We start from the raw sequence: 12759 nt of genomic DNA on the forward strand, positions 1-12759 counted from the left end.
CTCAAATACTCCGACATGTTTCCGTGTGTTGACAAAGTGAACGCATGGATGACGTCACAACCATCACGTGACTACTAAAAATGGCGGCGGCCAGACGGAATATACAGGTTTTGATAAAAAAGAGCTATAAAATCATTATTTACCGGGGAATATCGCTGATTTCTTCAGGGTATGGTTTAAACATAATGTTTCACTAAATACTGAAGTTTTGATTAATTATCTAATGAGTGGACAATTCCTTTAAGCAATGTTTATAAGATGAATAGCTCAGCAACTGCAGCAGATTTTTCACATCATAATATTTTCCGTGGATTCAGCAGCTTATAAACATTAATAAATAGATACAAATCAATGGCTTGCTATTATATGTCACCAAAACAAGTAAATGCACAATGTTTTTACTGGAATATATTTTTGTTTTATTTGAGAAAATAATAGATTGCCTTTTTTTCTGCAAATGATGCAAAAAGAGTCCAATGGAAAGAGTATATTTTAGTTTATGATACAACTCAGAAATAGCAGTACACACCGAGCTGAGAGATGAACTTGAAAAGATCCAGCGCCTTCAGGAAAGAAGGAACAGAATATATTGGTCTGAAAAAAGTCCTGAGTCTATTCTCATTTCTAAAGAGAACTGAAATAATCTTTTCCCCAAAGAAATCAGCATAGAGAATAAGCCACAACCCATATTTCAGTACTGAGATATTTCATTCCTTCTTTACGTTTTTTTGTTAAAATAAGTAGCTACAGGGGTCTTAAAAGTCGCCAGATCTACAACTGGTTGTAGATATCTTAAATGACGGTACATTTCCAGTGCTACGTGTGCTTGTTGTAAGGGAAAACTGTGTGGTACAAAATAATGTTTGTGGACACAGTTCTGTGATGGGCACCATGGAGAGCAGCACATATATTTACATTGTGTTACCAAGCCCTTAAAGATCAACTTGCAGGTTAGAGACCCCAGTGAATAAATGTGTAGGAAAATGATGTATACACTAGAAAAATATAAAATTCAAAAATTCAAAACAGTATACAGAAATATACACTACAGTGACATCTGGCGTCGTTTTTGTAAAACATTTTTACTTCCGCATACAAAAAGACCACCCGCGTGTGATGTCACATCAGGGAGAGCGGCCGGTCTAACGTATGAATAAACATGGTTCACAATGCTAGTTTTGACACAGAAGAGGTTTAAAATGTATATTCGTATGCATATGACGGACCACAACCTTATAATTATGAGCCTGCTAGGCGTCCAAGAGACCAGGGGCCTATAGGCCTACTACGAATCAGGATTTTCGTTAAGCAAGCTAACTTCAGGAATTTCCGGTCCTACGAAGCTGGTTCACTTTTTAGCGGGCTAGATAACTTATGCTGAGCGGCTAGCCTGCTCCGGAGCAGGATAGGTTCCAGGATAAGAGATCAACTCAGTGACAGCACCGCCTGCTGATCAATCAGAGCTCAGTGTGTGGAGGAAATACAGTTTAAACTGCCGTTGCAGGAAAGACGGCCGTCCAAAATCACCGACTGTGTGAACGTGAAAATTAATAGAATATCACCTCCCATCTTCAGAGCAATCTGACTATTATAACTATTATACTATTATTATACTATTATGTTAAATAAGCTTAATTAAATATCTGCCACAACATAAATAATCGGATCAAAGTAACATTACGTAGCCTACAGTCCGCGGCACTGTGAGTGCAGACGTCGATGTGTCCCATTATCATTCATATCACTTCATATCACATCATAATATATCATATATTTCCTTATCTGAGTCAGCTGAGCCGTATCTGGCCGTGCAACACTTACAGTGTCACATACTGTATGCAGAAGTATTATTTTAAGCAACACATTAAGTTGACGAAACACTCGAGTCAAATGTAATTAAAGTCAGATCCACTCGTGTCTTAGACGGGGCAGTGATATCATAAACCTGTTAATGTAGGCATTCAAACGCTTTTTCTTTTACCAGCTGTATTCCTTGCAGGTGCAGCTATGTGGCTTTTATCCTGGATAAAGTGTTTAAGTCATGGATGTTTAAAGTTTAAATTCTTTATATATCTAATATTATAGTTGACTTTTCATTCAGGAAGTATGATGCTGCGCTGTCAGTACTCTTCTCCATGTTTGTGATTGGTGGAATGCTCCAGATACCACCCATTATATGTGAACGCGCACCTAACTAGATAGGACACGGCTGGCTTGAGCGATCGAGTTGATAGCCAGCGTCGTAGGACAGTTTAGCGAGAGCGGGTTTGTTTTGGATTAAGTCAACCGGATAACTCAAAACATATCCAGGATATGTTGAACTAGATTTGTAGTATAGGCCCCTGGAGCAGCCAAGGATTAGAAGAAACTAGAGAATGCAATTCCTGAAGAAATTGATAGTGGGAATGCTTTATGCTGAAAAGCTGACGCTGAACTGCTATGCTGAAATATAATGTGTAAGAAGAAAGTGAAGAATAAATGATACATGAACACTGGGGGCTTGAATGTGTGATGAGAGAAGAAAATAAAGTAAGAAGACTTGGAAAAGCAGAAGAATATTTTAACTGCAAACTTTTGAACTAACTTGATGGCGAATGATCTGTCGCCATGCCAACGGCATTTGATGATATCCCATAATACGCTTAGATGTGTTGATGGCTGCATCGTTACCAAACCTGTGAAGTTTTGGGCCGTTTGGAGCATTTTCACTGAAGTTATGAGAAAACCGTGTTCTCATTCATAACACTCTGTTCGATGTCTCACTATGAGATGCGCCTCATCGCGGAGCAAACAGAAGTATCAATCTCATTATGCCAATCCTGATTGGCTGGTGATCTTGACGTCAGCGTCAGGGGAAATCACCCCCAATAAGTAGCTTGCGCCACAACGCATGCGTCATTCAAACACCTCTTCTCGCTTCAGAGCACATCTCAGAGTAGCCGGGCAAGCTTCACTGTCCACAGACTGAACCCAAAATATCATTTCAGTCGACGGGCGCTAGCCGGCTACTCCTTCTGCTTCGCAGGAAGACGGTAGTACTAACGCCGTTAGTACTTGGGAAAAAATCGACCTCGCCATTCTCTAGGAGAAAGTAAGGTAGGTCCGATTTTTTTCAAGCTAGCAACACACCTGTTGCTAGCATGCTCCCTCTCTACCGACGATAGCGAGGAAGTTTTTTCTTTTCTCTTCCCCACGGAGGGGAAAAGGATTAAAAGAGGAGCATACTGCCACACCAGTCAGTATTCTCCGGGATTAAAAGACCCACACCGTCTACTTTCCCCGGATTAAGGACAAGGTGGTAATACCTTTTTTTCCTGTCCCACCTGTCGAGAGCGGGCCCTCTCCACGCCACGAGGCGACAAAGATGGACGCCCCTCTCCCTCACACCAGAGGAGTCAGGGACTCGGTGGCTCGACTCTGCGGCTGCGGGTTGAAGATCTATCGCTATAGGCGCTATAGGCGCTATCGACAACCCCAGCTCATGCGGACACTGTCAAGAGCCTCCGCCGACGGCTAGCGAGACAAGCTAGCCTGTCAGAACAGGACCCCCCCATGTCCATGGATCCGCCGGCCGGCAGTCAAGACACGGGGGCGTCTGCCACAGAGAGCGAACCCCTCTCCGTGTCGGTCTGGGGCTCATTGTCAGCGATGGCCTCAGAACCGGAATCCCGCGCCCTGACAGGCCGGTACCCGGTGACGACAAGACACAGCTTTACCAAGCTGGGGCTCCCGGTTGGACATCACCATGGTCTCACCCGCGGAGGATGTCCTCGAGGTGGACGAGGAGGGGGGCGCCCTGGCGTTCCTCCTGTCCGTGTCGGATGACCAAGAAGAGGACACCTTCATGTCATCGGCCCAGGCTGCAAAGCCTGGAGCGAGGGCTGCTCTCCCGGGCGACAGCACACCAGCTTCGCCCGGTCTGAGCATGGACCTGCAGGCCGTGTGCAAACGCGCTGCGGTCAGACTCAACGTTCCGTGGCCTGAAATGGCCAAGGAGACCTCCAGGTCCCGCTACGAGGGGAAGCATCTTCCCCAAACAGCGGGCAAAGGGAGGCAACAAAATGCCTGGATGAAGTGTCGGTCTCGTGGAGAGACCGACACTTCAGCAACAAGGTTCCAATCCAGGGTGCCTCCTCCCTGGATTGTGCCGCTTACCAAGCGGAGCTCTGCGAGGACCTGTTGGGTAGCCCGGGAGCAGCCACTCTGGACGAGATGGCAGCAGTCACGGACATTTGCCTCCGTGTCCAGCGCTGCGCCGTCCAGGCCACGGGCAAAGTCATGGGGATCATGGTGGTGCAGGAAAGAGCGAGATGGCTCAACCTCACCAACCTTCCTGACCTTCACCCAAGCGAACTCTGCCCGGTTCAAAGCACCGGTCAAGCAGAGGTCGCAGCCCACCAGAGTCCCCAGCCCAGGCTGGAGACAAGGGCAAGTTGGCCGAGAAAATCTCCGGTTCCGGCTGCAGCTCTGCGCCACGGCGTGCGGAGAGTATTGGTTATTATGTAATGCGTAGTGGCACTACACCCGAATTTTCTAGTGTGGGACGCGCCTACGGGTGCTGTCCTTTCACGGAAGGTGGTCACCACGGACGCATGTCAGACAGGCTGATAGGGTATTTACGAAGGTCGCCCGGTGAGAGGTCTCTAGAGCAGAGACCTCCAGCGGGCGCACATAAATTACCCGGAGCTTTTAGCGGTGTTCCCCACCCTAAAACGCTTCCTGCCTTCTCTCAGAGGACACCATGTCCTCGTGAGGTCAGACAACACGATATTGTGTATGAACCGCCAAGGGAGGTTGCGTTGTCTCCAGTCACACACACTGGCACACAAACTGATCCCTTGGAACGGCAGACGTCTCCTCTCTCTGAGAGCGACACAGGTACCGGGAGTGATGCACCTTGGGACAGAACTACTGTCCAGAGGTGCACCACTCTATGCAGACTGGACTCCACATCCAAGGATCGTGAGTCCGCTGTGGGTGCGTTACGGCGGAGCCGCGTTAAATCTGTTCGCATAAAGAAAAAATGCTCAATGACAGCTGTTCTCAATGACAGCTGATTTAAACGCACTGTTAGGCGGGGACGCACTCGTACACGATTGACCTCCGGGTCCTCTGTACGCGTTCCCACCCCTGGCTCTGTTACCCCCAACTCTGGCCAGAGTGAAGGAGCAACGCCACACACTTACTCTGATGTTTCCGCCCTAGCCCGCAACCAGTGATGTACCTGAACGCGTTCAATGAACGATCGTTCATGAACGCGTTCATATTTTGGGCGAACGTGAACTGAACGTACTGTATTTCCGCTAGATGAACGTAATTGAGAACGCGTTCATTCTCAGCGCTGTATAACGGCGTTCAAAAGTGCGTTCATTCTCAGCACTGTATTATAACGGCGTTCAAAAGTGTGCCAGATTTAATATGCCTTTCAGCCGAAAACCCAGTTAAAACACACCGTAAACAGGCTTCAAAATAATGCGGAAAACCACCCAATCTGGCAACAGCAAGCTGCCTGTGACGCGTACGCGCCTGTCACCCCTGGCTGTCGCACTAAAATAGAAATATACTAAATATATCAGACTCCTCACAACAAACAATGTGGAACCGCAGAACCGGCGAGCATTGAATGAATGAATTAGTATGGACGAAGCCGAGAGCACGTGTCATCACGTGGTATATGTCTCGGCTGACAGGGGTGCAGTTCTGACGGAGAGCACCAGAACGCCACTCCAGCACTTCAGAAATTGCAGTACCGATAAGTCCATACACATGCCGCAGTTTCTGCGTGTCTGTGTCTTTAGTTGAAAGCCCAGTGGCGATCTGCTCATCTGTCATACTGATCAGACAGTCAATAACTGTGTTGTTATCATTAGCATCTGGTTAGCTAGCTATGCTAACGAATATAAGAAGCTTTTTCTACAACCAGTGAGGTAAAGGCACATCTTTATATGATCATTATAGTTATAAAAAAAACAAGAGAATAAAGTAAACAGGTATAAAATACTATATGACAGTTATTAATAAAGAAGAATACAGTTTGAAAGGGTAGTGAATTGTCAAATATCCATAAATTAAAAGAAAATCTGCTTACAGTTGTGTTTGGGTGTTGAGAGATGTGTCCATAGATCTCCTAATGTTGCTCTCAAAGTGCAACAAATCTTCCCAGGGGAGCATGCCCCCCGGACCCCTCTAGAGGAGGTTAGGTCCCCCCCACTTAAATCATGTTCACATGGATAGGAAACGAAATACATTTGCACACATCTTGTGTCAAAGCAGCGGGTGTGGGAGAAGTTCGGAGAAGACATGGAGAAGGACTTTCGGGCGGCACCAAAGTTGTTCTGGAAAACTGTCCGACACCTCAGGAGGGGGAAGCAGGGAACCATCCAAGCTGTGTACAGTAAGGATGGGACGTTGTTGACCTCAACTGATGGAGTGTTGGGACGTTGGAAGGAACACTTTGAGGAACTCCTGAACCCGACAACTCCGCCCTCTATGTTAGAGGCAGAGCTGGAGTATGACGGGGGATCAACGCCAATCTCCCGGGGGGAGGTCACTGAGGTCGTCAAACAACTCCACAGTGGCAAAGCCCCGGGGGTGGATGAGATCCGCCCGGAGATGCTGAAGGCTCTGGGTGTTGAGGGACTGTCATGGTTGACACGTCTCATCAACGTTGCGTGGAAGTCGGAAACGGTACCGAAGGAGTGGCAGACCGGGGTGGTGGTCCCCCTTTTCAAAAAGGGGGATCAGAGGGTGTGTGCCAATTACAGAGGCATCACACTACTCAGCCTCCCCGGGAAAGTTTACTCCAAGGTACTCGAAAGGAGGGTCAGGCCGATTGTCGAACCTCAGATTGAGGAGGAACAATGCGGATTCCGTCCTGGTCGTGGAACGACGGATCAGCTTTTTACTCTCGCAAGGATCCTGGAGGGGGCCTGGGAGTACGCTTATCCGGTCTACATGTGTTTTGTAGACTTGGAGAAGGCGTATGACCGGGTTCCCAGGGAGTTACTGTGGGAAGTGCTGCGGGAGTATGGGGTGAGGGGGTCTCTACTCAGGGCCATCCAATCTCTGTACTCCCAAAGCGAGAGCTGTGTCCGGGTCCTCGGCAGTAAGTCGGACCCATTTCCGGTGAGGGTTGGCCTCCGCCAGGGCTGCGCTTTGTCACCAATCCTGTTTGTAATATACATGGATCGGATTTCGAGGCGTAGTCGTGGGGGGGGGGGGGTCTGCAGTTCGGTGGACTAAGGATTGCACCACTGCTTTTTGCAGATGATGTGGTTCTGATGGCTTCATCGGTCTGCGACCTTCAGCACTCACTGGATCGGTTCGCAACCGAGTGTGAAGCGGCTGAAATGAGGATCAGCACCTCCAAATCTGAGGCCATGGTTCTCAGCAGGAAACCGATGGACTGTCCACTCCAAGTAGGGAATGAGTCCTTACCCCAAGTGAAGGAGTTCAAGTATCTCGGGGTCTTGTTCTCGAGTGAGGGATCAATGGAGCGTGAGATGGGCCGGAGAATCGGAGCGGTATTGCAGTCGCTTTACCGCACCGTTGTGACGAAAAGGGAGCTGAGCCGGAAGGCAAAGCTCTCTGTCTACCGGGCCATTTTCGCTCCTACCCTCACCTATGGTCATGAAGGATGGGTCATGACCGAAAGAACGAGATCGCGGATACAAGCGGCCGAGATGGGTTTCCTCCGCCGGGTGGCTGGTGTCTCCCTTAGAGATAAGGTGAGAAGTTCGGTCATCAGGGAGGGACTCGGAGTTGAGCCGCTCCTCCTTCGCGTCGAAAGAAGCCAGTTGAGGTGGTTCGGGCACCTAGTTAGGATGCCACCTGGGCGCCTCCCTAGGGAGGTGTTCCAGGCACGTCCAGCTGGGAAGAGACCAAGGGGTAGACCTAGGACCAGGTGGAGGGATTATATCTCTTCGCTGGCCTGGGAGCGCCTTGGGATCCCCCAGTCAGAGCTGGTTGATGTCGCCAGGGAAAAGAAAGTTTGGGGCTCTCTGCTGGAACTGCTACCCCCGCGACCCGACCACGGATAAGCGGGAGAAGATGGATGGATGGATGGACATCTTGTGTCCATATCTTTCTGTGTTGGTGGTCACGCCACACCCTGCACGTGCATGCATACGCGAGTCATGGTGAGATATCTGGATTAGGAGGTTGCTTTTTCTTTGCACAGAATGAAATGAATGGGCTGTGATTTTAGTTTTTTTAAGCAGAGGTCAATAACTTGTACGGCCCTCTGAGTATATTGTAAACATTGAAATGGCCCATTAACATCGTACAGGAGACAAATAATAGCTCGCAGCAACGTATTGAAAAAAGAACTATAAACTATAAATTAGTTCATTTTTGAAACCATGAACTTTAGTTCAACATTTTGAATTATGAACTATGAACTGAACTAGTTCATTTTAAAATGTGTGAACTGAACTAGTTAATGTAGAAAGTGAACTTTCCCAACACTGCCCGCAACGTACGGGCTGGCGGAGATATATCAGCTGTTGTGCGGGCAGCCATGGCAGCCCCCACCACGCAGGGACAGATTGTCTCAGGCGGGGGGGCGATCATTCACCCACGCCCAGAGCACGGGGCACTATGGGCCTGACCCGTGAGTGGTACAATCTGAATACAGTGGGACTCCCTCAGAAGGTGATAAACACTATTCAGACAGAGTGCGAGAGCTTCCTCCACCAGGTCTCTTTACAACTGTAAGTGGAGGGTGTTTGAGGAGTGGTGCCTTCAAGAAGGACACATCTCTTTTCAATGTCCTGTCGGGGTGATTTTATCATTTCTACAGGACTTGATCGAAAAACACAGAGTTTTCTCCACGATCAAGGTGTACCTGGCTGCTATTGCTGCATGCCATGTGGGCTTTGAGGGTAAGACGGCTAGCCAACATCCTTTGGTTTGCCATTTTATGAAGGGAGCTCGCAGGCTCCTCACTGTCTCCTGGTCGCTGGTGCCCTTATGGGACCTGGCAGTGGTTTTAAATGGGCTCAGAATGACCCCATTTGAACCCCTGGAAGGAGCTGACATGAAACATCTGTCACTCAAGACAGTGCACACCATGTCCTCGTGAGGTCAGACAACACGATATTGTGTATGAACCGCCAAGGGAGGTTGCGTTGTCTCCAGTCACACACACTGGCACACAAACTGATCCCTTGGAACGGCAGACGTCTCCTCTCTCTGAGAGCGACACAGGTACCGGGAGTGATGCACCTCGGGACAGAACTACTGTCCAGAGGTGCACCACTCTATGCAGACTGGACTCCACATCCAAGGATCGTGAGTCCGCTGTGGGTGCGTTACGGCGGAGCCGCGTTAAATCTGTTCGCATAAAGAAAAAATGCTCAATGACAGCTGTTCTCAATGACAGCTGATTTAAACGCACTGTTAGGCGGGGACGCACTCGTACACGATTGACCTCCGGGTCCTCTGTACGCGTTCCCACCCCTGGCTCTGTTACCCCCAACTCTGGCCAGAGTGAAGGAGCAACGCCACACACTTACTCTGATGTTTCCGCCCTAGCCCGCAACCAGTGATGTACCTGAACGCGTTCAATGAACGATCGTTCATGAACGCGTTCATATTTTGGGCGAACGTGAACTGAACGTACTGTATTTCCGCTAGATGAACGTAATTGAGAACGCGTTCATTCTCAGCGCTGTATAACGGCGTTCAAAAGTGCGTTCATTCTCAGCACTGTATTATAACGGCGTTCAAAAGTGTGCCAGATTTAATATGCCTTTCAGCCGAAAACCCAGTTAAAACACACCGTAAACAGGCTTCAAAATAATGCGGAAAACCACCCAATCTGGCAACAGCAAGCTGCCTGTGACGCGTACGCGCCTGTCACCCCTGGCTGTCGCACTAAAATAGAAATATACTAAATATATCAGACTCCTCACAACAAACAATGTGGAACCGCAGAACCGGCGAGCATTGAATGAATGAATTAGTATGGACGAAGCCGAGAGCACGTGTCATCACGTGGTATATGTCTCGGCTGACAGGGGTGCAGTTCTGACGGAGAGCACCAGAACGCCACTCCAGCACTTCAGAAATTGCAGTACCGATAAGTCCATACACATGCCGCAGTTTCTGCGTGTCTGTGTCTTTAGTTGAAAGCCCAGTGGCGATCTGCTCATCTGTCATACTGATCAGACAGTCAATAACTGTGTTGTTATCATTAGCATCTGGTTAGCTAGCTATGCTAACGAATATAAGAAGCTTTTTCTACAACCAGTGAGGTAAAGGCACATCTTTATATGATCATTATAGTTATAAAAAAAACAAGAGAATAAAGTAAACAGGTATAAAATACTATATGACAGTTATTAATAAAGAAGAATACAGTTTGAAAGGGTAGTGAATTGTCAAATATCCATAAATTAAAAGAAAATCTGCTTACAGTTGTGTTTGGGTGTTGAGAGATGTGTCCATAGATCTCCTAATGTTGCTCTCAAAGTGCAACAAATCTTCCCAGGGGAGCATGCCCCCCGGACCCCTCTAGAGGAGGTTAGGTCCCCCCCACTTAAATCATGTTCACATGGATAGGAAACGAAATACATTTGCACACATCTTGTGTCAAAGCAGCGGGTGTGGGAGAAGTTCGGAGAAGACATGGAGAAGGACTTTCGGGCGGCACCAAAGTTGTTCTGGAAAACTGTCCGACACCTCAGGAGGGGGAAGCAGGGAACCATCCAAGCTGTGTACAGTAAGGATGGGACGTTGTTGACCTCAACTGATGGAGTGTTGGGACGTTGGAAGGAACACTTTGAGGAACTCCTGAACCCGACAACTCCGCCCTCTATGTTAGAGGCAGAGCTGGAGTATGACGGGGGATCAACGCCAATCTCCCGGGGGGAGGTCACTGAGGTCGTCAAACAACTCCACAGTGGCAAAGCCCCGGGGGTGGATGAGATCCGCCCGGAGATGCTGAAGGCTCTGGGTGTTGAGGGACTGTCATGGTTGACACGTCTCATCAACGTTGCGTGGAAGTCGGAAACGGTACCGAAGGAGTGGCAGACCGGGGTGGTGGTCCCCCTTTTCAAAAAGGGGGATCAGAGGGTGTGTGCCAATTACAGAGGCATCACACTACTCAGCCTCCCCGGGAAAGTTTACTCCAAGGTACTCGAAAGGAGGGTCAGGCCGATTGTCGAACCTCAGATTGAGGAGGAACAATGCGGATTCCGTCCTGGTCGTGGAACGACGGATCAGCTTTTTACTCTCGCAAGGATCCTGGAGGGGGCCTGGGAGTACGCTTATCCGGTCTACATGTGTTTTGTAGACTTGGAGAAGGCGTATGACCGGGTTCCCAGGGAGTTACTGTGGGAAGTGCTGCGGGAGTATGGGGTGAGGGGGTCTCTACTCAGGGCCATCCAATCTCTGTACTCCCAAAGCGAGAGCTGTGTCCGGGTCCTCGGCAGTAAGTCGGACCCATTTCCGGTGAGGGTTGGCCTCCGCCAGGGCTGCGCTTTGTCACCAATCCTGTTTGTAATATACATGGATCGGATTTCGAGGCGTAGTCGTGGGGGGGGGGGGGTCTGCAGTTCGGTGGACTAAGGATTGCACCACTGCTTTTTGCAGATGATGTGGTTCTGATGGCTTCATCGGTCTGCGACCTTCAGCACTCACTGGATCGGTTCGCAACCGAGTGTGAAGCGGCTGAAATGAGGATCAGCACCTCCAAATCTGAGGCCATGGTTCTCAGCAGGAAACCGATGGACTGTCCACTCCAAGTAGGGAATGAGTCCTTACCCCAAGTGAAGGAGTTCAAGTATCTCGGGGTCTTGTTCTCGAGTGAGGGATCAATGGAGCGTGAGATGGGCCGGAGAATCGGAGCGGTATTGCAGTCGCTTTACCGCACCGTTGTGACGAAAAGGGAGCTGAGCCGGAAGGCAAAGCTCTCTGTCTACCGGGCCATTTTCGCTCCTACCCTCACCTATGGTCATGAAGGATGGGTCATGACCGAAAGAACGAGATCGCGGATACAAGCGGCCGAGATGGGTTTCCTCCGCCGGGTGGCTGGTGTCTCCCTTAGAGATAAGGTGAGAAGTTCGGTCATCAGGGAGGGACTCGGAGTTGAGCCGCTCCTCCTTCGCGTCGAAAGAAGCCAGTTGAGGTGGTTCGGGCACCTAGTTAGGATGCCACCTGGGCGCCTCCCTAGGGAGGTGTTCCAGGCACGTCCAGCTGGGAAGAGACCAAGGGGTAGACCTAGGACCAGGTGGAGGGATTATATCTCTTCGCTGGCCTGGGAGCGCCTTGGGATCCCCCAGTCAGAGCTGGTTGATGTCGCCAGGGAAAAGAAAGTTTGGGGCTCTCTGCTGGAACTGCTACCCCCGCGACCCGACCACGGATAAGCGGGAGAAGATGGATGGATGGATGGACATCTTGTGTCCATATCTTTCTGTGTTGGTGGTCACGCCACACCCTGCACGTGCATGCATACGCGAGTCATGGTGAGATATCTGGATTAGGAGGTTGCTTTTTCTTTGCACAGAATGAAATGAATGGGCTGTGATTTTAGTTTTTTTAAGCAGAGGTCAATAACTTGTACGGCCCTCTGAGTATATTGTAAACATTGAAATGGCCCATTAACATCGTACAGGAGACAAATAATAGCTCGCAGCAACGTATTGAAAAAAGAACTATAAACTATAAATTAGTTCATTTTTGAAACCATGAACTTTAGTTCAACATTTTGAATTATGAACTATGAACTGAACTAGTTCATTTTAAAATGTGTGAACT

The 12759-nt window shown here is 49.0% G+C and overlaps 1 protein-coding gene across 1 annotated transcript in view; it reads right to left on the reverse strand.

Annotated features, from left to right (window-relative positions):
* Positions 1 to 509: 509 nt before the first annotated feature.
* fstl4 (follistatin-like 4) overlaps positions 510 to 12759 on the reverse strand; it is a 242604-nt gene continuing 230354 nt past the window's right edge. The window contains exon 15 of the mRNA XM_071205519.1: positions 510 to 563. Coding sequence (XP_071061620.1) covers positions 510 to 563 — 54 coding nt within the window. The remainder of the gene's footprint in view (positions 564 to 12759) is intronic.

The sequence above is a fragment of the Pseudochaenichthys georgianus genome, chromosome 14 (genome assembly GCF_902827115.2).
Source record: "Pseudochaenichthys georgianus chromosome 14, fPseGeo1.2, whole genome shotgun sequence".
In the NCBI taxonomy this organism is placed as follows: domain Eukaryota; kingdom Metazoa; phylum Chordata; class Actinopteri; order Perciformes; family Channichthyidae; genus Pseudochaenichthys; species Pseudochaenichthys georgianus.